The sequence below is a fragment of the Aptenodytes patagonicus genome, chromosome W, assembly GCF_965638725.1.
Source record: "Aptenodytes patagonicus chromosome W, bAptPat1.pri.cur, whole genome shotgun sequence".
Classification (NCBI taxonomy): domain Eukaryota; kingdom Metazoa; phylum Chordata; class Aves; order Sphenisciformes; family Spheniscidae; genus Aptenodytes; species Aptenodytes patagonicus.
In genome coordinates, this window is record NC_134981.1 from 44523205 (window position 1) to 44546549 (window position 23345).

The 23345-nt window shown below is 40.1% G+C and overlaps 1 protein-coding gene across 1 annotated transcript in view; it reads left to right on the forward strand.

Moving 5' to 3' along the window:
• Nucleotides 1–23345, forward strand: part of LOC143172104 (protein patched homolog 1-like) — a 98574-nt gene that overhangs the window by 43383 nt on the left and 31846 nt on the right. The window contains exons 13-19 of the mRNA XM_076361359.1: nt 5017–5135; nt 7692–8094; nt 8578–8887; nt 13318–13460; nt 16166–16349; nt 17324–17604; nt 19404–19541. Of these exons, the coding sequence (XP_076217474.1) occupies nt 5017–5135; nt 7692–8094; nt 8578–8887; nt 13318–13460; nt 16166–16349; nt 17324–17604; nt 19404–19541 (1578 nt within the window). The remainder of the gene's footprint in view (nt 1–5016; nt 5136–7691; nt 8095–8577; nt 8888–13317; nt 13461–16165; nt 16350–17323; nt 17605–19403; nt 19542–23345) is intronic.

Sequence of the window (23345 nt, forward strand, 5' to 3'; positions counted from 1 at the left end):
TAACAGATAGGCTTAAAAAAAGGATTGTTCTTGACCTTATTTTGCTCTTCATTTGCTTTCCTTAAGATATTGCAAGATAGCTGTCCTGGTTTCGGCTGGGATAGAGTTAATTTCCTTCCTAGTAGCTGGTACAGTGCTGTGTTTTGGATTTAGTATGAGAATAATGTTGATAACACACCAATGTTTTAGTTGTTGCTAAGTAGTGCTTACACTAGTCAAGGACTTTTCAGCTTCCCATGCTCTGCCGACTGAGAAGGCTGGAGGTGCCCAAGAAGCTGGGAGGGGGCACAGCCAAACTGGCCAAAGGGACATTCCATACCATGTGATGTCATGCGCAGTACATAAACTGGGGAAAGCTGGCCGGGGGGGCCGCTGCTCGGGGACTGGCTGGGCATCGGTCGGCGGGTGGTGAGCAATTGCATTGTGCATCACTTGCTTTGTGTATTATTATTATTATTATTATTATTATTATTACTATTTTATTCTGTTTCAATTATTAAACTGTTTTTATCTCAACCCACGAGTTTTCTCACTTCTACTCTTCCGATTCTCTCCCCCATCCCACCGGGGGAGGGGTGGGGAGTGAGCAAGTGTCTGTGTGGTGCTCAGTTGCTGGCTGAGGTTAAACCACAACAATAGCTGTCAAAGTTTCCATAACTTTTGTGGACCAGTATCTGTAAAATAACCCAGCTGCTAGGGAGAATAAATGGTTTCCTGACTAGCCTTGCATGTGGAAGCCCAACTTTTACTTAGAAACTAATGTTTTGCATATTAGTGCTTTCTTTTTTCAGCTTCTGTTCCATCAGCTAATGCAGTTCATTGATACCTGTGAATTGTTCAGTTACTTTATGGAACTTAAACACTGCAAGTTTGCTGCTGTCATAGGAATTTGCTAGGGTTAACTCAGCAAAGTGGGTTAGCTCTTGCTGAGTTTAAAAATCACCATTTTCCATTTCTTTAAGTGAGGTTTTTTTGGGTTTTTTAATTAATTCCCTTATGGGGAAAAGGACTATTTTAGCTTTTTTGCTGTTTGCATTTTTTTTATCATTTACTGATCTTATTAGCCCCTTATTTAAGGGGCTTTAGGTTTTGAGATGCTGAATGTATCCCAAGTACTCAGTCACAAGAATCATCTGTAAGAGAGTGTTCAGGACTTTGAAGGAGTAGGTCCTAAGTTTTCAGATGTGTTGTATTTCTTAAAATCAGGGGGTTGTCTAAGAAATCCCCTGAAAGTTTTTGAAATTTGCTGTAGGAATGTCTTAAATATAGCATTTTCCTTTGAGTATAAATGAAGGAGGCATGGCAGAGTATAAGTACCACTGGGCTGAATTCTTTCCTCAGAAAGAATATTCAGACACCCTTATGGAATAAATTCTGCCCTGGAAAGAGAAGACAGAGCTTCATAAAAATTCACCTAACTTCTTGCTTGCCCCAGAAATTTCCTCCCCTAACAGCAGAGGAATGGCATAGACTCACTAATGAATAAGGGTGGAACTTTGCGCAATAAGTTTTAGCAGTAACTTTTTTTCCTCACAGTAGGAATTATAACTTTTTTCCCTAAATATAAAAGTGATTACCAAGGTGGTGGTGGTAGGTTTGGGGAGAGAAAGAATATAAGTTTTTAAGCTCACTCATTGTCTTACTCTGCTGAAGCGGTTTGTCCCCTTCCTCTTACCCAAGTCTTTTAGCTTTCCCTGCTTCTGATATGAGAATTTAACAAGCAAAAATAAAACCTAAGGAGAAGAGGCAGGGAAAATCTGAGTCTGTATGTTATCAGGAGGGAGCTGCAGATAGGCAGCATAGGGTGGAAGTTTCCCTGACAGACCTCCTAATCTGTTCAGCACCTCTGGCTATACAGCACACCCATTCTCCTTGGGTGGGCTGCCAGGAATGGCAAATAGCAGCACATACCTTTGTCAGGGCCCCAGTCTATCATCCTGGCTCGCTTTTTCCTTGCTGCCTTCAGCACAGACTGTCATTCTTCTGTTTCAGTTAACAGTTGCAGCAACAGCAATAATATTTTAGGCTGTGCATTATTAAAAAATGCAAAATCAGAGCATGTTTCTCAGAAAGTGATCGTTTTGTCTGCTTAATGGATTTTTTTTTTTTTACTTCTCTCTGATGTTCTCATTTCACTGAACTCCTTCAGTTAATGCCTTTGAGTAAGCCCCATGTTTTTTCCTGCTCTAGTACTAATCTTACCTTTATTGATTTTTCAAGGAAAAGGCCTGAGGTCCTTTCCTCTCCCATTTGACCATTCCTCTCTGAAAGGGTGAAAGCAGATGCCCTGCCTGTTCCCAAAAATCCTCTGCTTGCTCTCAGCTCAGCTGCTGCTAGCAGATTGCCTGTACATTGGGAGATCTACTACTACAGACTTTTGTTGGTGCTTTTCTAATCAATGTCACCATTACAGACTGCAGATATTGCCAAGATTAAGATCACATTTTTTCATATGTTCCCATTCCTGGCCACCAGACTTCTAAATAGTATTGGGGAGGGAAGGTGGTGGCTGATGCATCAGGTCAGAGATTCAGTCACTCCTCAACAGTTCTTCCTTCCCCCCTTGCTAATCTGAATCTCAAACCACTTCTCCTTCCCTTGTCTCACTCGCTTCCAAGTGCCCCTGGAGTTGGGGATGTACAGCAGGAACTGGAAGGCACACTGCACCTTATCAGTTTATGGGGTGAGAGAGAGGCTTGTTTAGAAATATTTGACTTGCAGGATCAGTACATCAACATCAGTATGGCGCAATGGAAAATCTAGTTGCTCTAAAAAGAGATGCCATGTTAATAGGTAGATTTACTATGTGTTGCTGGGATACTTTCGATTCTCATTTAAAAATCAAATGTAAATATAACTAATGGCATCTCTGCCATGCATTTAAGTGTTAGTTTTTGGGTTTAGCAGCATTTGGAATTCAAGGTCGCTGGGGTCTACAAAGAACTGATAAGGCAGGAAGTGTTTATAGAAGTGAGCAGAAGTAGAGGACTTCAGTTAGTTTTTCAGGTGTGCTGAGAGGTATAAGAATCCTTAGACCAGGTCTCAGCTGATTTTTCCAAATCTCAGCAATTCATAGCTGATCCTTGATGGAAGCTCTTGATTAGACACAATTAATTACTCATTATTTATGGGTGATTCAATTTTTACTGGTTTAGTAGCAATAAGAGAGCGGTTGTATGAACTAGGTGCAACAAACACCTTGCTTGCAACAGCAGCCATTTGTTTTCCTGACAGATTCAGTCTATTCTAGAGAGGATCAAAAGGAAATCACTTAATTTTGAAGTCTTGTCTATGACCTTACATACCTTTCTGTGTCGATATTCATAAAACATGAAATGGTCATGGGATCTTTTCTCTCAAAGATTAAAGTAATGATTAAATGCTAATTAGGCTTTAAACACTAGATAATCTATTTTAGTAGTTATGTCTCCAGCCAATCAGCAGGACCAAAACCTTACTTTAAGCAGGCTGGAGACAACAAAAGAGAAACATCAGTAGGAACCACTTTTGTGTACAATATATTTATGATTGAAATAGCTATAAAATGTTTACATACATAACTGATTCTGTCATTCTCAGAAAAGTAAAAACAAGAACTAGTCTTTTTATTATACTTTACAGTTTCAAAACCCTAAAAATCATTCAGGAGGTTACTAATTTGATTTTCACAGATAAGAGACACAAAAATACAAAATTGCATTATTTAGGGTCATATAAGTTGAGCATTTTTAAAACATGAATTTTGGATGTCTCATCTTTTGAGTTGCCAATTTTAAGGGCTGATTTTCAACATCAAAAGCAGCCATTGATCTGTGTTGGAAAAAGGAGGGCTCATTTGCATTGGGTCAGGCACTTAATCCTGTGTTTGTGTAATCCAATTTTAGTCCTTTTTTTGACTGTTTGAACCCAAGTGGTGTTTACTTCAGAAGTTACAGGTGGAGGCACTTGATAATTTACATGCTTTCCTCAGCCTGAAACTGGGCTACTATAGAGATGCCTACTGATTATATAATGAGTAAAATATAAGGGTTTCCTTTTATTTTATCTGTTGATGGCTCAACTATTTTTTTCCAGTTTTTTGGGGAAAAAAAATAAAATTCCTCAATGACTTATCCTTATCTCTACTATTCTACTACTATCTTCCAAACTTATTTGTGCCCAAGTTTTCCCTTTGTAAGGCTAGTGATCTTAGCTATGTTTTATTGCAAATAAATACCATTAACAATAATGATAGATGCTGCACCACATATATTTATAGAGATTCTCTGGGAATCCCTGTGTAGGAAAGGGTTATGGTTTGAAGTGGGGGTTGTTGTTTTTCTTTAAATAACGATCACTTTGCAAATTAACTTGACTATTCTTGTTCCAATTTAAGACTCATTTTGGTAGACTGGCTCATTAATCAAGTTCTGTTAAACACAAGCAGGAGAGTTCAACAGATAATCCCAAAATGTTACTCTTTTTTGCTAGACTTTAAGTACATCAAATGCATAGTGTTTTACTAAATAGAGCAGTTTCATTAAAATTGAATTAAACCTTTATTTCATTACTGATTTAATAATGTGCTTTAATGTTATTGTGGTACTTAAATTACTTCAGATCCCTTAAATGTAAGAACTTCAGTCCTAGTTCCAGGTTTGCTTTTGCTTCCATCTTTTTGTACTGTGAGACTCTAAATAGGGCAGAATCTCATATAAAAGTGTAATTTATTGATGACACTGTTTTTTCCATTTTAAAAATCTTGGTGCCACCACATCTCTAGGTATAGAGATATTAAAATAATATGAAGGTTAATATTAAAAGAAATTAATTAACTACAGTAGGTCTACCATAATGAAACTGGAATGTAAAAATATACTTCCCAGTTCCCTCAGGGAGAAGCTTGAAAGGGTCTGATGAGTAAACATGATAAATGGGTGGATGGGTGAGAATTGAAAGGAGGCTTTATGCTTTGTAAAGCCAATGCCCTAAATGAAGCTTAGTAATGACTTTGCCTATCTTATGATTGATCTCTAGGCAGCAGTTGTGGTGGTATTCAACTTTGCTATGGTTTTGCTGATTTTTCCTGCTATCCTGAGCATGGACCTTTATCGTCGGGAAGACAGGAGACTGGATATATTCTGCTGTTTTACAAGGTGAGAATGTGTGATAGAATTACAGTATATGAGGTGCATCCTTTTTGTGATCACCAATCAGTGCTACCACCCCTTGTCAGGAGTGGGAGTTCTTCATTGCAGCAGGACAGCAGCAGGATCAGTATGTTATTGTCATGGTTTTATTGCTAGTGACTGAATTACATTTGCTACCTTGTTTTTTTATCTGACTGAGGGGAAAAGTTAAAAGGTATTTCACACACACACACTTTTTCCTTTATTCATACATACATACATTTTAACCATTGGAGGACAACTTTCTGGAAGCATGTAAAAGATCCATGCTTTAGTAATATCTGTATTTTTAGAATTTTATGGGGTACTGCAGTGTGTCCAGTGCTGGTATTGGGTAACCTTGGAAGACTTAATTCCAGTCTCTTATGGAAGACTGTAAATAACTTGGGGTACTCAGAAGCCTTAGTTATACTTAATCACTATGTGCTAATTTTTATGCTTTTTATGCCTTGAAACTTAAATGCATAAAAATAATGCAAAAACTATAAAATTACTTCCCTTTAGCCCAGTTTTTCATAGGACTATGAGGAATTCAGAATGATCAGTACCATTGCAAGATAGTGATTGATAAACTTTCTGTTGTGGCTCCAATAGTAATTTAGAATGATAGTATGCACACTCTTACCTAATACACATCCATCTCTGAGGGCAGGGGCAGGCTAGGAGGAAGCTACTGTCATCAGCGGAGCCACCGCTTAGAGATAAAGCATATTTTCTACATTAGTTTTTGCTTTTGCCTGCAATGAAGAGGATAAGCTGCATTTCTATACGTGTACTCTCACATGCATGTCATAACCAGGATGTAGAGAACCCCCCTTGTGTCCTCTTAGCCTTTCACACCCACGTAGGAGCAGACACAGTTTGACCTTTTTAACTTCGATGTCAAAGAGAGAAAGTGCTTTCCTAAATTTGTTTTTGAGGGAGTCGTTAGAACAGGGAGTTGATCACAAGCCAGGACTCCTGCTTTCTGTTTCTGATTCAGCCATAGTTTCACTGGATGGTCTAATGTGCTTGAATTTTGGAGCCCTGATTCTCAGAAGTACAGGGCAGTCAGACCTTCCATTTATTCCCCCATCTAAAGTTGTACCAAATGTGAATCAGAATTTGGGCCCATGTACATATGAAGAAATTCAGTTAATAAGAGCTTGCTTTGTTTAGGTAGGCAACATTTTCTTCCTTTTTGTAGGATTTTTCCACTTGGTGAAAAATCTCTGATACTATTTTCTATCAGCAATTTGTTTTTATTTACTGAAGGAGGCTTGTTTATGACATTTTTTTTTTAATAAACTAGGTACCTGTGTCCTGGTTTTGGCAGGGATAGAGTTAATTTCCTTCCTAGTAGCTGGTACAGTGCTGTGTTTTGGATTTAGGATGAGAACAAAGTTGATAACACACCCATGTTTTAGTTGTTGCTAGGTAGTGCTTACACTAGCCAAGGACTTTTCAGCTTCCCATGCTCTACCGACTGAGAAGGCTGGAGGTGCCCAAGAAGCTGGGAGGGGGCACAGCCAAACTGGCCAAAGGGACATTCCATACCATGTGACGTCATGCTCAGTACATAAACTGGGGAAAGCTGGCCGGGGGGGGCTGCTGCTCGGGGACTGACTGGGCCTCGGTCGGCGGGTGGTGAGCAGTTGTACTGTGCATCACTTGCTTTGTGTATTATTATTATTATTATTATTATATTATTATCATTTTATTTCAATTATTAAACTGTTTTTATCTCAACCCACGAGTTTTTCTCACTTGTGCTCTTCCAATTCTCTCCCCCATCCCACCAGGGTGCGGGGGGGAGTGAGCGAGCGGCTGCGTGGTGCTCAGTTGCTGACTGAGGTTAAACCACGACAATCCGTTATGTTCTTGCATAGACTACAATAAAGGGAATGCTTAAAAAAATGCTTCTGTAATTTTGTCTCTTCATGTTGCCCATCCTTCCTGGGAATTAATCCTTGTATATGTTTACTTCAATTTTAAAACATGCAGTCAGTGTATGGCAAGTGGTTTCAACCTGCCTCCCAAAAGTCTGAGATCTTATCCAGAAAGCCCAAATATTATTTAACAGTTACTTTAATAGTTCTAAACAGAAGAAAGCAGCATGTCATGCATTTACATTTTGATCTTCTAAATAGTTTAATTCTCAGCATGGTCATGTAGATGTAAACTCACACACACATATCATGCATTCAGACTCTGTGCAACTACCTGGCTATTGATCTGATTAGTGTGTGTAATTAATAGAGTGATGTGAGTGGATGCCAGTGTCTTCAGACAAATGCTGGTTCCTTCTTTCTTGGGCACAGGAAACGTGCAGAAACAGGCTCAGAGGCCTACACTTTAAACCATATCTAGGAAATATTTCCTAAAAGTGCAGAAGGAAATCCTCATCAAAACATTATGCTTAATTAACATAAACAATTTAATAGTAGTAGAAGCAGTCTCAGATGGAAGCAGATTATCCTATCTAGCCTGATTAAAATAAAGACCTATCTAAATGTGAACAGATGTTTTTCTCTTCTCTTGCAGTCCGTGTGCCACTAGAGTGATTCAGATTGAGCCTCAAGCATATGTGGAAAACAGTGATAATACTTGCTACAGTCCTCCACCCCCATACATCAGTCACAGTTTTGCACATGAAACTCAGATTACAGTGCAGTCTACAGTGCAGTTGCGCACAGAATACAATCCTCATGCACAGGTGTACTACACTACAGCAGAGCCTTGCTCAGCAATATCTGTGCAGCCAGTGGCAGTGACGCAAGATAATCTCAGCTGCCAGAGCCCAGAAAGCACAAGCTCGACAAGAGATTTGCTTTCCCAATTCTCAGACTCCAGTATGCATTGCCTTGAGCCACCCTGTACTAAATGGACACTCTCATCTTTTGCAGAAAAGCATTATGCTCCATTCCTGCTAAAACCAAAAGCTAAGGTAATCAGAAAACTATTTACCTGTTTTTCAAAAATATTCTGCCTTGCCCAGTAGGAAAATTATGCTGACAATAGTATTAAATATCAGGAATAAATAGAATTATTTTGGAATTACAATTCTTAATAATTTTACACCTAATTTCATACTTTAAAAGTTTTATCTTGGTAGTGCTGTAGTGACATACTTTTCAAATGTAAGTTATGAGTGAAGGTTTTGGTGACTTTCAGTAACCTAAGCTCATGAACAGTGAAACTAAATCTACTTTTTAACTTCATCACCATATAAATTTCCTGTTCATGATCTAGAGCTCCTTCACTAAAACACAAATTAGTTTGGCCTTGTAGTGTGTGTGTGTGCATAAATATATAAAAGCTTAAAAGTATAGTGATGGGTATTAATTTTGAACCTGGTTCTGTGTGCCATTATGAGTTATTAATTTCTTTAGGAACATAAAACCAAATGCATTTCCATTTTCTGTTGCAGATTGTGGTTATTTTTCTTTTTCTGGGTTTACTTGGGCTCAGCCTTTATGGAACTACCCAGGCTAGAGATGGACTGAATCTCACAGACATTGTACCACGAGAAACCCAGGAATATGACTTTATTGCAGCACAATTCAAGTATTTCTCTTTCTACAACATGTATATAGTGACACAGAAAGCAGACTATCCCAATGTCCAGCACTTACTTTATGAACTTCACAAAAGTTTCAGTAATGTGACATATGTTTTGTTGGAAGAGGATAAGCAGCTTCCCAAAATGTGGTTGCACTACTTTCGAGACTGGCTGCAAGGTAAGAGAGAATTGCATGAACTTTTCTTTTTGATTCTACAGTAGCAAGCAATTATTCACTGTAGTAATGCTCTCCTCTTCCAATACGGTCACATGGTTTAAAGCATGCTAGCAGGAGGGAAAATGCCTAGGTTCTGATCCAAACTCGGACATCAATTCACTGTTTCTCTAACAGTTCACTTAAATTCTTTGTGGCTAAGTTTACTCCCCAATAAAGCAGTTTTGGAGCTTTAAAAGATTGTATCCATGAGAGGTCATCTCATGTCATTAATTTCTAAGTGGTTAATGAGGAGTTCTGCTTTATAATTAATGGCCAAATATGGCCCAGTTTCTTGGGAAGATAAATGTTTGCTGAGTGTCTTGAGAACAGTAAATGAAAAGCCCTGGTCCAGCAATGTATTTTGGCACAGGCTTAACTTTCAGCACAAGCGATCCTGTTGGCTTCAGCTGGGACTGCTGGCATGAAGAAAGTTCAGTGGGGCTTAGGCATTTTATTGGATTGGGAGATTACTACACATTCTAGACTTCCAATCAAGTATCCACGCTCTTTCTATGGTGCTACTTTTTCTGTGCTGAACTGTAACTGGGAGGGGGGTGTTATAGGTAGTATGATGATAATTATATTAAAGTGGGCTTATTAAAGGCATGATACTATAATTATTCATGTTGAGGCAAGTAATTCTTTTGTATTTAAAATAAATAGTAACGTTACATCTCAGCAAATTTAACAGTTCTCTCTTGTGAGCAAACGCATCCTGCCCAGAAATACTTCTGTCCTACCTCTGTCTCTCTGTTGGAAGAATCTTCAGGAAGCTTTTGCAAACAGCAAAATAAAGTATGCTGACCTACTGAGACTATAAATTTTAACCTTAACTGTTTACAGATGGCCAATGCAGCCAATGATTCTTAGAAAACATGCACATAACTGCCAGTATCTGGAGTGCTTTCAGCCTAACGCACCTCTTTTTTCAGAGGCTCACTTGTATTTTGCTTCCTGGTATCAAATCATGTTAATGTTTTCTATTATCTGAAAATGCAACAGAAGATAGTTAACATTAATCATTCATTTAAACTGGAAATGTTAACATTATTTTTGTAAGTGACTGAATGTAAATGAGGTAGCTTAAATTCCCTGATGGCTTTTAATTAAGCTTGTTTTTGCAAAGGGTAATCTTATCTCGTGTTTCACAGTGCCAGCTGTTCACATGGGTCAGTAGGAATTCCTTCCTCACACCCATTCCAGCATCCAACATATTTTTGGAGGATTTTACATTCTTCTATATAACATTTAAAAAATTGCCTTAGTTTGTATAATTTCTCTGCAGAAAGGGGTCAACAAGTAACTTTTATCTTTCTGCCCAGAAACATTTCATTAATTACAGCTATCTTTAAAACAGATTGAAGGGCTTTTAAAATCATTAGTGTGAACAGTTTATAATAAAAATATTGTTTGCTTTTAAATCAGTTACTCTGCTAATAATTTCAAAGTGTTATAGGGAATTTTTATTGCTGAAATTTTGAAATCCTTCAGAAAGTAAGCACAACTGATAGTGGTTTCTTGATATTCTTTCTGCAGACTTTCAGTTTCAGCAGTGTACAAGGCCAGTAATAAAATGACCCAAAGTGTAAAGTGATTAAGCCAGCTGAGAAATAAAGATATATAAGAGCGCTGGATTTGAGGGATGATCGAACTTGTAAGAACTGTAGCATACATTGGAGGGGGAAAAAGAAGTGAAAGAGCTAAGTTTCCACACACTGTAGTAATGTAAAATGTAACTTGCAACCACAAATTGGTAATGTTGCATGCAAATGCATATATTTGGTATTCTGTGTCTGCTTAGCCCTGTGTCAGGAGTTTGGTATTAGTCTGAAAGTTCTGCCTCCAAATATTGTCTAGCATAGCAACTTGTCTGCTCCTCTTAAGCTGTCCTTTAAAGGTCTCTCCTTTTTTCCTACATTCTTCTTCAACAGCCTCCTCTTAGCTCCCAAAGTGATCTTTTACATGACTATTATGATAGCACAAATGCGTTCACATAACCACTTTCTAAGAGACTGAAATGGAGTAGAGCTGTATTCAGGAAGGATGGATTTGTATTTCTGCACTTCACAGAATCACAGAATGGTTGAGATTGGAAGGGACCTCTGGAAGTCATCTGGTCCAACCCCCCTGCTCAACCTCAAGCCAGTTGCCCAGGACCATGTCCAGATGGCTTTTAAATTTCTCCAAGGATGGAGACTCCACAACCTCTCTGGGCAACCTGTTCCAGTGCTCAGTCACCCTCACAGTGGAAAAGTGTATCCTTATGTTCAGATGGAACCTCCTGTTTATGGAACCTCCTGTGTTTCAGTTTGTGCCCATTGCCTCTTCTCCTGTCACTGGGCACCACCGAAAAGAGACTGGCTCCGTCGTCTTTGCACCCTCTCTTCTCCCTTCAGGTATTTAAATACATTGATGAGATCCCCCCTGAGCCTTCTCTTCTCCAGGCTAAACAGTCCCAGCTCTCTCAGCCTTTCCTCATATGTGAGGCGCTCCAGTCCCTTAAACATCTTTGTGGCCCTGCGCTGGATTCTCTCCAAGTAGCTCCATGTCTCTCTTGTACTGGGGGGCCCAGAACTGTACACGGCATTCCAGGTGTGGCCTCACCAGTGCTGAGTAGAGGGGAAGGATCACCTCCCTCGACCTGCTGGCAGTACTTTGCCTAATGCAACCCAGGATACCATTAGCCTTCTTTGTGGCAAGGGCATGTTGTTGGCTCATGTTCAACTTGGTGTCCACCAGGGCCCCCAGGTCCTTTTCTGCCAAGCTGCTTTCCAGCTGGGCAGCCCCCAGCATGTGCTGGTGCATCGGGTTGTTCCTCTCCAGGTGCAGGACTTGGCACTTCCTCTTTGTCGAACTGCACGAGGCTCCTGCCTGCCCATTTCTCCAGCCTGTCCAGGTCCTTCTGGATGGCAACACAAGCCTCTGGCCTATCAGCCACTCCTCCCAGTTTTGTGTCATCAGCAAACTTGCTGAGGGTACACTCTGCCCCATCCTCCAGATCATTAATGAAGATGTTGAACAGGATCAGACCCAGTATTGACCCCTGGGGTATACCACTAGTTACTGGCCTCCAACTAGACTTCGTGCCACTGATCACTACCCTCTGGGCCCGACCATTTAGCCGGTTTCCAACCCACCTTATTTTCTGCTCATCCAGCCCATACTTCATCAGCTTCTCTATGACGATCTTATGGGAGACAGTGTCAAAAGCCTTTCTCAAGTCAAGGTAGACAATATCTCCCCTCATCTACCAAGCCAGTCATTTCATTGTAGAAGGTTATCAGGTTGGTCAAGCATGACTTCCCCTTTGTGAAGCCATGCTGACTGCTCCCGATTACCTTCTTGTCCTTCATGTGCCTGGAATGGTTCCCAGAATTAGCTGTTCCATCACCTTCCCAGGGATCAAGGTGAGGCTGTCTGGCCTGTAGTTCTCTGGGTCCTCCTTCTTGCCTTTCTTGAAGATGGGGGTGACATTTGCTTTCCTCCAGTCCTCAGGCGCTCCTCCCAATCTCCATGATCATTCAAAGATAATCGAGAGTGGCTTCACACTTCCTAAATAATATTTTCCCCACTCCAAGGGCACCAACAAACAGCATTTTCTTAAAGGGGGCTTTGAAGTCCCTTCAATCATGTCAGAATATCTATTGTTAAATCATCCTCTTTCTGGGCAGGTGCTGAAGGGCTGCACATAGCATGTTTGGCAGGCTTATTTCATCGCTTTGTTCTCAACCTGTTGGCTTTACAAGTGGGTACGATTTTGTAGGATAACCTGGGAGGCAGTTTTCTAAGGGAGGAGGGAAGAATTTGAGTGAGGTGACTCTGGAACTGTAGTTCATGAAGAAAAACGCTTTTTATTCTAGACACCTTTGACTCTTCACTGCATAAGTGTACAAGCAGAGTGCTAGGTTGCGCTCTCACATCCAGCCTTGCGCTGAGGTAGTGGTGAGGCTATGCGAACTCAGGAATGGCTCTGAGAAGGACAGGGGACCTGAGGGTCCTAATCCCATCCCCACTCTCCCTTTTGCCTTGAGGGGAAACTGATTATTCCAGTGCAGACTGCATCTCCCTTTAGCTAGCTCACTTTTACTGGTCAGCAACGTGGGAAGAGTCTTGAGGCTTTTCCTTTGCACCTTCTTGCTTCTCCTGCCTTTCTTTGGGGGAAGTACTGGACGTGCAACTGGTACTTTTACCTTCCCACACACTGACCGTGAGGCAGAGAGCCCAAATTTAGGAGGCAGTAGATGGATAATTTTCTTCCTGCTTCAGCTATAAATAGTCACAGTTTATATTAAAAAGAATCATTGTTATGTTTCTTCCTACTGAAATTTGTTTCAAATATTGATTTCTTGTCTGCTTGTTCTATCTTCCTCACACCTTCCTCAACTCTTTAGGACTTCAGCATGCATTTGACAGTGACTGGGAAGCTGGGAAAATCACTTACAACAATTATAAAAATGGATCCGATGATGCTATTCTGGCTTACAAACTCTTGGTGCAAACAGGCAACCGAGCAAAGCCCATTGACATCAGCCAGGTACTGTATCAGAGTCCATACTGGTTTATACAGGAATGAACAATCCGTCAGGAGTTGGGGGAGATGCAAGGAGCATGCCATAGCCTCTTTTTTCATCTTGATGAATTGAAATTCCTGAGTTGTACCTAATTGCGTAGCCTCACTGTCTTTGCTTGAGCTACATGTTAGCTGCAGTCTGGCCTGTGTTGAGAAGTATTTAAAATCAACACCAGGAATGCCTGTCCTTGGTGATTATTTTCTGGCATGCGTTAAATGCTGTTCCTGTCTCATACACACACACGCAGTTTCCACTACAATTGGTGTGGAAGATGCTACTCTGCATCCATAGGTAGATGGAGCCTGATCCTATGCCAGACATACAGCCAATGTTAGCCTTGTTGCCCTAAGTGGCATCATTCCTGATTTGAATCAGATTTGTTTATAGGGATGACCTTTGCTCAGCCTTCTGCTGTGGCTTTGAATCTAGTGTTTGCAATTATTTGGTTAGTTCCTACCAATTTATTCAAAACACACATTTTAAAGAAAGATGTTTACAAATGATAGTGAATGGAAGGGGACTGAAATAACTATATGCTGTACAATATTATTGTACTGTCATTACTAAATATAGATATACTGTAGTAGAACTGAAAATGACAGTTGGTTGAGCTGCCTAAATCAAATACATCTGAGCTTCTTTCATAAGGTTATCACAGCATATGACTGCATTTGCTGCTTTTTATTATCACATAGGTAGGTGAAACACGTTGGGTTTGACTCCTTATGCCAAAATTTGATTTTAAACCTCTTAAGAAAAAATTCTGCAGGAACCTAGCTTCTCCTCTGCTAGAATCATCATTGACTCTTTGTGCTTTCAGGCAGAAAATAGTCTCTCTAGTGAGCTTCTCGGCAGATCTGCTTATTTTCTTTTTTTGCTGGCATTAAAGGTGACAGATTTATGGATTACATTGTTCAGTTACTATGGTGTGTAAAACACATTGCTATATGGCAACATGCAGCATGCTGTCAGGTTTGCATGATGCTTCAGCTATGAATTTAGCAAAGGTAGGGAGCCAAAGAGAAAACCCTTCAGTGAGATTTTGTTTAGCAGTGTGTACCACATACACTGCGGCATAAATGTGATTGGACTACAGCTGCTGATACAATTTTCTGTGCCTGGGAGGGAGAAAAGTGCAGTGCACCCACAAGGGCTGAGTGCTGTACTATGCAATTCCAAAGACAGCTTGAAGACATGCAGTTGTTGCATATCCTGTGGATTAATTGAATCCAGATCCTTTTTTTGCTTTTTTTTATTTTTTTTAACTGCTGTCACTGTTCTTCATTTCATTAAAAAGACCTGAAACTGGAGCCAAGCCAGAATTTTAAATAAACAAAGCAAAACAAAAAAAAAACCAGTAATACTTTTAATCCAGAGGGTCCTCTGTCAGAGCTCTAGCTGTGCAGTATTTGGCTGCAGAACCCTAGAAGTGTACCACTGCTGTTTACCCCACAGATACATTTGCCAACAGTGACCCAAATAACACAGTGCACTTGTCTGCTTTTTTTGGCACTGGGCATTTTCTGAAATATATAGGTCATAGGAAACAAGTGTGTTGTGGTTTAACCCCAGTCGGCAACCAAGCACCACACAGCTGCTCGCTCACCCTCCCCCCCCCCCCCCGGTGGGATGGGGGAGAGAATCGGAAGGGTAAAAGTAAGAAAACTCGTGGGTTGAGATAAAAACAGTTTAATGATTGAAATAAAATACAATTTAATAATAATAATAATAATAAATTGTAATGAAAAGGAAAACAACAAAAAGAGAGAGAGAAACAAAACCCAGGAAAAATAAGTGATGCAACCGCTCACCACCCGCCGACCAACACCCAGCCAGTCCCCGAGCAGCGATCGCTGCCCCCCGACCAACTCCCCCAGTTTATATACTGAGCATGACGTCCCATGGTATGGAATATCCCTTTGGCCAGTTTGGGTCAGCTGTCCTGGCTGTGCCCCCTCCCAGCTTCTTGTGCACCTCCTCGCTGGCAGAGCATGGGAAGCTGAAAAGTCCTTGACTTAGTATAAACACTGCTTAGCAACAACTAAAACATCAGTGTGTTATCACTTTATTCTCATGCTAAATAATCCAAAACACAGCACTATATCAGCTACTAGGAGGAAAATTAACTCTATCCCAGCGGAAACCAGGACAAAGTGTTAGAAAAATTTATACAGATGTTGTTTTATTTTTATAGCTCTCCTCCATTTACTGGGTGGCATTTCCTTCAATGTTAACAACAGAGGTTAACTGCACACAGGCATGTATAGGGACTCTTGGCAAGTTTTTTTCCCCTTTCTTTAAAATATATTTCTCCAATTCGGTTGGTTTTCACCCTCGGCTACAGACAGTCTTTTGGAATTCAGATTTAATTGGTTCAGTCTATTCTGGAACCATCTGCTGATTTAGTGGTTATTATAAATATTATATAAATATTAGTTTATAAATAACCACTTTCCACTGTCACTGTAGTTATTTAGATTTTTCTTCATTGTCAAACAATAGTTTGCTGGTAAAGTCACTTCAAGTAAAAGTTCATGCTGTTTGTCTTTTTCTTTCCCCCTTCCTATATGTGTGTGTCACATCTCTAGGCTTTTTGTCATAAGCTTTGCAGCAAGAGCCCTGAAAGCAAAACTCATTCTGAATGGCTTCTAATCTTTCCATTTTGCAGCTGACTAAACAGCGTTTGGTGGATGCAGATGGAATCATTAACCCAAATGCTTTCTACGTCTACCTGACAGCCTGGGTTAGCAATGACCCTGTGGCCTATGCTGCCTCACAAGCCAACATCCGGCCTCACCGCCCAGAATGGGTCCATGACAAAGCAGACTATATGCCAGAAACAAGGCTGAGAAGTAAGTAACATTTCATCTTGATGTCTTACAGTTTATATAGGTGCTCTCACTCCTTCCTTCAAGACCTAGTAACTCTAGTTGGGTGATGCTGTATAGGGCTCAGAAGCATAAACAGAACAATATATTGTGTTGCTCTGTAGCCTCAGGAGACAAATGCAGTTGTGGAATCTAGTGTAATGTGGCACCACTGAAGGGTTTTATCATGTTGAAAAATGAGTTTTATAACAGTTTCTAGCAAAGCTCTAAAAACTTATTATAAGCATTGCTTTTTAATGTCACCTGATAGTTCAGTATGTGAGAGAAACCTGGAGATTGCATGAAATTCCTGAATTTCATCACTGAGATTACATCATGTTTATCCTCAATTTTTAATATGTAAGGAAATTTTATCAAGTTAGCTCATATGTATAAGCTACCAACACCAATATGGTACAAGAGCTATTTAGGGGAACAGTGTGTGTGAGTGGGTGTTCTCCTTCTGTCCCTCCCACTCTGTGCTGTTCACTGTTTTGCATTCTGAGCAGTAATGCTGTTTTGCCTTGCTTTGCTTCAGCTTTGAATTTATTGGGAGGATTGCTAGTTGGACACCAGTGGGGAATGGGAGAGGACATGTGGGGAGGACTGGTGCTCTTGAAAATGTGCTTGGGTAACAAGCTAGCTGTGCTTCAATGTATCCGAACCCTAGGGCAGGTATTCAGTAAAAGGCTGGCGAAGATTAAATACATATATTGAAATATACCTGTAGTTGTTAAATTATATAGAATTGTTTGGGGACTTGATACAGTCTGTGTTCATCCCAAATATAGTAATCTCCTGTATTTAGAGTTTTTAAAGTGTCAGTTGTTCCAAAGATGCAAAATTTAAATTCAACACCTTTAAGCATTTTGCTATAGAGAACAAGTGTCTTGTTAATCATGCTCTCTGTGTATCTCCTTCTTCCCAAACACGTTAAAACATTGCTATCCTTTTCCTAGTTCCAGCAGCTGAGCCCATAGAATATGCTCAGTTTCCTTTCTACCTCAATGGATTGCGTGAAACTTCTGACTTTGTGGAAGCTATCAAGAAAGTGAGAGCTATCTGTAATAACTATGCCGGCCTGGGGATTGCCAGCTACCCAAATGGTTACCCATTTCTATTTTGGGAGCAGTATATTGGGCTTCGTCACTGGCTCCTCTTATCCATTAGTGTGGTTTTGGCTTGCACGTTTCTGGTGTGTGCCCTCTTCCTCCTGAACCCTTGGACGTCTGGCATCATTGTAAGTTTATTATAAGGGTCTTTGTTGAAGTCAAATTCACAGAATCATAGAATCATAGAATCATTAAGGTTGGAAAAGACCTCTAAGATCATCGAGTCCAACCGTCAACCCAACACCACCATGCCCACTAAACCATGTCCCTAAGCGCCTCATCTACACGTCTTTTAAATACCTCCAGGGATGGGGACTCCACCACTTCCCTGGGCAGCCTGTTCCAATGTTTAACCACTCTTTCAGTAAAGAAATTTTTCCTCACGTCCAATCTAAACCTCCCCTGGCGCAACTTGAGGCCATTTCCTCTCGTCCTATTCCTTTCAGCATAGCCCTTGCTGTAGTCAGGAAGGTTTTGTTTATGTCTGGGCCTCTGGTGGGGTATGTATATTGCATCATTCATTATATATTTATTCAACTTGAGGGGGTAGAGTTCATGCTAAAGGTACAAACCTTAATAACCTTAATCCTTTGGCCACCTTTTTGCAGCTTTAAATGTTTCTTATAAGTATATGTGAACTTTTGCCCTTGTTCAGATGCACATTAACATGAGAAATAAAGACACAGAGAAAAATTAGGAACGTTATTAAATATTAAAGTTATTTCCATTTAGTTTTTCCTTCCTCCCTTTTATCAGACAATGTTATTTTTCAAGGCAGTTGCTTGTGACTAACTTGCCTGTAAATTTGCCCACTGATTTCTGAATGCAGTCTTTCTGGAAAGACTGAAATGGTTAGGTTGTACAGTACACACTGAAAGTGTAACTGGGCTATTGAGGAGAAAGAGTTATAAAATTATAAATGGAAGAGAATACTCTTCCATGCTTTCTGCAAGGCACCATAAGCCTCATAGTAAACATTCAAGTTAAATTGGATGATGATGTTCCTATGTTTAAATTCCATGAACTGTTGTATGGTTTATAAAATGCCAGACATAGAAAAGTGTAAAACAGTTACTAGTTTTTGTAATATCCATTTATATGGCAAGTATGTTAAAAGGTAAATGTTTAGTCTAGAATATTTTTCATAGCACTTAATCAAGGAATTTATGTTATTTTTCTTGATTCATTAGCTTATAAAATCATTTATTATAGTGCATACTTTTTTCCCTTGGAAAGGTGGTTTATTTTCAGAGTCCACCATTGCTTTTATAAGTTTGTCTCTTTTTTCCTGCTTGGCTTTAGAAACTTTGAAGTCGATCCCATGGATTTCCTCCCCTCCCTTATTATTTTTTACAAGGTAGATGAAAGAAAAATAAAAGCTTTCCCTTAGATTTAACTATTTGTGTTGTCCTTGTCAATCCCTCCAAGTATCTTTAAAGCTCAAAGGCCCTCTGTAACCTGAGACTCATCAACTAATTATGACATTCACTTTCTTCTGGGCTTTAAACCTACTCTGGAGTCATCCTCACTTATATTTGGAGTACTACAAAAAGAATTCCAATGCAGTTATTTGAAAGTTATTTTTTCTAGAAGGATTGTCAGAGAAACAGGTGAAATTTATCTTCCAGTGGGTATCCATGAGAAGGAAGAAAAAAAATATTTTTCAAAGCACATTGATAAATTGTTACCAATAGAAAAGCAATGCTTGATCTGTTAACTGGTTCTTGGGATAATAATTTAAACTGACTCTTTAGAGGGTCATTGCCATTGAACACAATGAAACATGGAAAAATGGCTTGTCTTTGGGGATAAGAAAAGGACTGATCTGAGGGATATATTTTATAGTCCCCATGTTGTTCTGAAATATCCTTCCTCTTCGTTTGTCTAGAGTATGAGAAGTTACTAACGGCTGTTTGAAATCATCTAGGTGGTGGTGCTGGCTCTGATGACTGTGGAGCTGTTTGGCATGATGGGTCTAATTGGAATAAAGCTGAGTGCAGTGCCTGTGGTTATCCTGGTTGCTTCTGTTGGCATTGGTGTGGAATTCACTGTTCATATTGCTTTGGTATGTAAAACTAGAAAGCATTTTCAAAGTATTTTAAAATAAAATGGTGACTGTTATGATTCCAAATCCTTACTTAGACTCCTGAGTTAGTGACATGAGTATCAGTCATAAACCTCGCACAAAGTTTTGTGTGCCATTTGGATTGTCATGGTAGAGTACATCTGATCTGATGAAATAGTTCCTAACTATTGAGTCAGTCTCCTAGAAGATAAGTGGGAATACATAACAGTATTTTAGTATTTAATAATGCTTTTTGAAGACTGTGATTAAGATCATGGATAAACGTGGTATCTAGTTGTGTGAGCCATACAAATACATAGACAAAGCAGAGCTCTTAATATTCATTATTTTAGGCCACACTCTCCCATTCATTATCTGCAGCCTTGCTGTTGTTGACTCTCAGTGCTATGTAGCTGTTTATGCCCTCTTGTATGTAGATTCTGTATCTTGTGGTAAAGAAACCTTTGAAGGGAGATATTCAAAATCATATAATGTCATTTAATCTCTCTGGACCACTAAAATTTGAATGATTTGAATTCTTCATGTGAAAAATCTCCACCTTCTTTTCAAAACCAATCAGCTATTAATAATGGGCTCAAATGTGTAATCTGTAGGGAAATAGTTTTCCAGTGTAATAAAGAGAAACAGAGAGGAAAAAAATGTTTGAATGTTTATATAAAACATTTTCAACATTTTCAAAGTTAGGTGTCTAAATCTAGAGTGCACCTAATCATCCAGCTTAGTCAACCTGATGTACAGAAGTGCAGAGAAATGACAGTTCTTTTGCAAGGGAGCAGTTGTGGATGCTCGTTATGCAAAACTCATCCTGCTTTATTTGGTGACCAAGACTGGAGTAAAGGGCTATTTTTCTGTGTTCACATTTGACAGTGGCAGTGCTGATCTATGCAATGTTAAGGATAAGCTTAGACAAAGGCCTGATTTCTGTTTTCTGCCAATTAAGCAATTTTGATACTAAGTTGGAGTTCTTAGATATTTTCTTAGAAATTGGGGAATTTCAGAATTTAAATGTTTATATACTACAAATGAAATGCTACCCATGTTTTAAAACATTTTCTATTTACCTGTTCTTAGCAGTGTTAGAGCTCAGAACTCTCAACATTACATACGGAAAGGTCTCTTCACGTACTCAGCATAAATCATTTTCCTATAAGACTATTCTAATCCATTTTTCAGAAGAACGTTATTTTAAGAATATCATTGTCTTCACGGATTTGAATCTTACTGTATTAAACAGTAAGAATGGGTGAGTGTGGTCAATATAATATCAACTCAGGAAAAAGATGTTTGTAGCCTACTATAGTCTCTAGTATATTAGTACCATAGCAATCAAAAAAGAAATGAAAGGAAGGGGCTGGAAAATGGGGTGAGAGATGGAGAGAAATTGGATGGGGATTTAATAGACCTTTTAGACTCAACAGGAGAACTGGTAGAGTATTGAGAGGATCTGGTGACAGTGAAAAGGAGCTGAGAACTAAAGGGGATCCTAGCACACTGGAGATGGCCAAATATTGGGAACATAGAATCACAGAATCATAGGATGGTTTTGGTTGGAAGGGACCTTTAAAGATGATCTAGTTCCAACCCCCCTGCCATGGGCAGGGACATCTTTCACTAGATCAGGTTGCTCAAAGCCCCATCCAACCTGACCTTGAACACTTCCAATGATGGGGCATCCACAGCTTCTCTGGGCAACTTGTTCCAGTCTCTCACCACCCTCATCGTAAAGCATTTCTTCCTTATATCCAGTCCAAATCTACCCTCTTTCAGTTTAAAACCGTTGCCCCTTGTCCTGTCCCTACAGGCCTTGGTAAAAAGTCTCTCTCCATCTTTATTATAAGCCCCCTTTATATATTGAAAGGCCGCAATAAGGTCTCCCTGGAGCCTTCTCTTCTCCAGGCTGAACAATCCCAACTCTCTCAGCCTTTCTTCATAGGAGAGGTGTTCCAGCCCTCTGACGATTTTCGTGGTCCTCCTCTGGACCCACTCTAACAGGTCAATGTCTTTCTTGTGCTGGGGACCCCAGAGCTGGACGCAGTACTCCAGGTGGGGTCTCATGAGAGTGGAGTAGAGGGGGAGAATCACCTCCCTTGACCTGCTGGCCACGCTTCTTTTCATGCAGCCCAGGATATGATTGGCTTTCTGGGCTGCAAGCGCACATTGCCAGTGCATATCTAATCTTTCATCTACCAATATCCCCAAGTCCTTCTCCTCAGGGCTGCTCTCAATCCATTCATCCCCCAGTCTGTATTGATACTGGTGGTTGCCCCAACTCAGGTGCAGGACCTTGCACTTGGCCTTGTTGAACTTCATGAGGTTCGCATGGGCCCACTCCTCAAGCCTGTCAAGATCCCTCTGGATGCCATCCCTTCCTCAAACACCACTCGGCTTGGTGTCATCTGCAAACTTGCTGAGGGTGCACTCAATCCCACTATCTGTGTCATTAATAAAGATATTGAACAGTACTGGACCCAATACGGACCCTTGAGGGACACGGCTTGTTACTGATCTCCATTTGGACATTGGAGGACAAGGGACATCCCTTGTCCTGTTTATCAGGGGGGATACAATTTATTTTGCCTTCCTTTTCTGACTAACGTACCTGTAGAAGCCCTTCTTATTCTTCACATCCCTTGCCAAATTTAGCTCCAGCTGTGCCTTAGCTTTCCTGACCCCATCCCTACACATCTGAGCAGCATCCCTATATTCTTCCCAGGATGCATGCCCCCACTTCCACTGCCTATGCATTTCCCTCTTGTGTTTCAGCTTAACCAGGAGGTCCTTACTCAGCCATGCTGGTCTCTTGCCTTCCTTGCCTGATTTCTTGCACATGGGAATTGATAGTTCTTCTGCTCTAAGAAAAATGTCTTTAAATAGCTGCCAGCTCTTTTCAGCTCTTTTATCCCTGAGGGCAGTTTCCCAGGGGGTCCCATCCACCAGTCCCTTAAACAACTGAAAAAAATACAAACATTCATTAAAGTTAAAGAAAAAGAAACAAATCAAGCTAATCCAACACTCATTTCATGATTCTTGTGGTTACAGTTAGCAGTCAGGCAATGTGGACTCTGTTTCCATCAGTCATGGACTTCTTGGTAAAGAAATCCTGATGCCAATTAAAAAAATGTGGATGCCTTGATTTCTGAATGCCACAAATTCAGTCAAAACCAATGGACACTTCAAAGAGAAAAAAGCTGTATCTGATACTGGACACAGTTAAGATTCTCATATTGGCCTGCCGTTCAGCTGGGAAAATCTGAGCCCGAACATTTCCTTATTCTGAGGATACTATTACTTACCATATTCCTAGACTTTGAGTATAAATGCATTCAGGTTTATTTGCACTTTGAGATGTTTGGAGAGAAGTTTTATAAATCAGAAGGTGATTTTATCAGGAATCATCCAAAAATTTCCATCAAAATTCTGCACGCATATGTACGTATGTGCGTGTGTGTGTGAGTAAAATATTTCTGCAACCAAAATAAAATGGCTTGCTTTGGTCAAACTAGTGTCTGCCACTGTTGTGGTTTAACCCGGCAGGCAGCTAAACACCACACAGCTGTTCGCTCACTCCCCCCTCCACAGTGGGATGGGGGAGAGAATTGGAGAGGGGAAAAAAAAAAAAGTAAAATTCGTGGGTTGAGATAAAGACAGTTTAATAGGACAGAAAAGGAAGGGAACATCATCATCATCATCATAATGATAAAAGAATACACAAAATAAGTGATGCACAATGCAATTGCTCACCACCCACCGACTGATGCCCAGCCAGTCCCCGAGCAGTGGTTC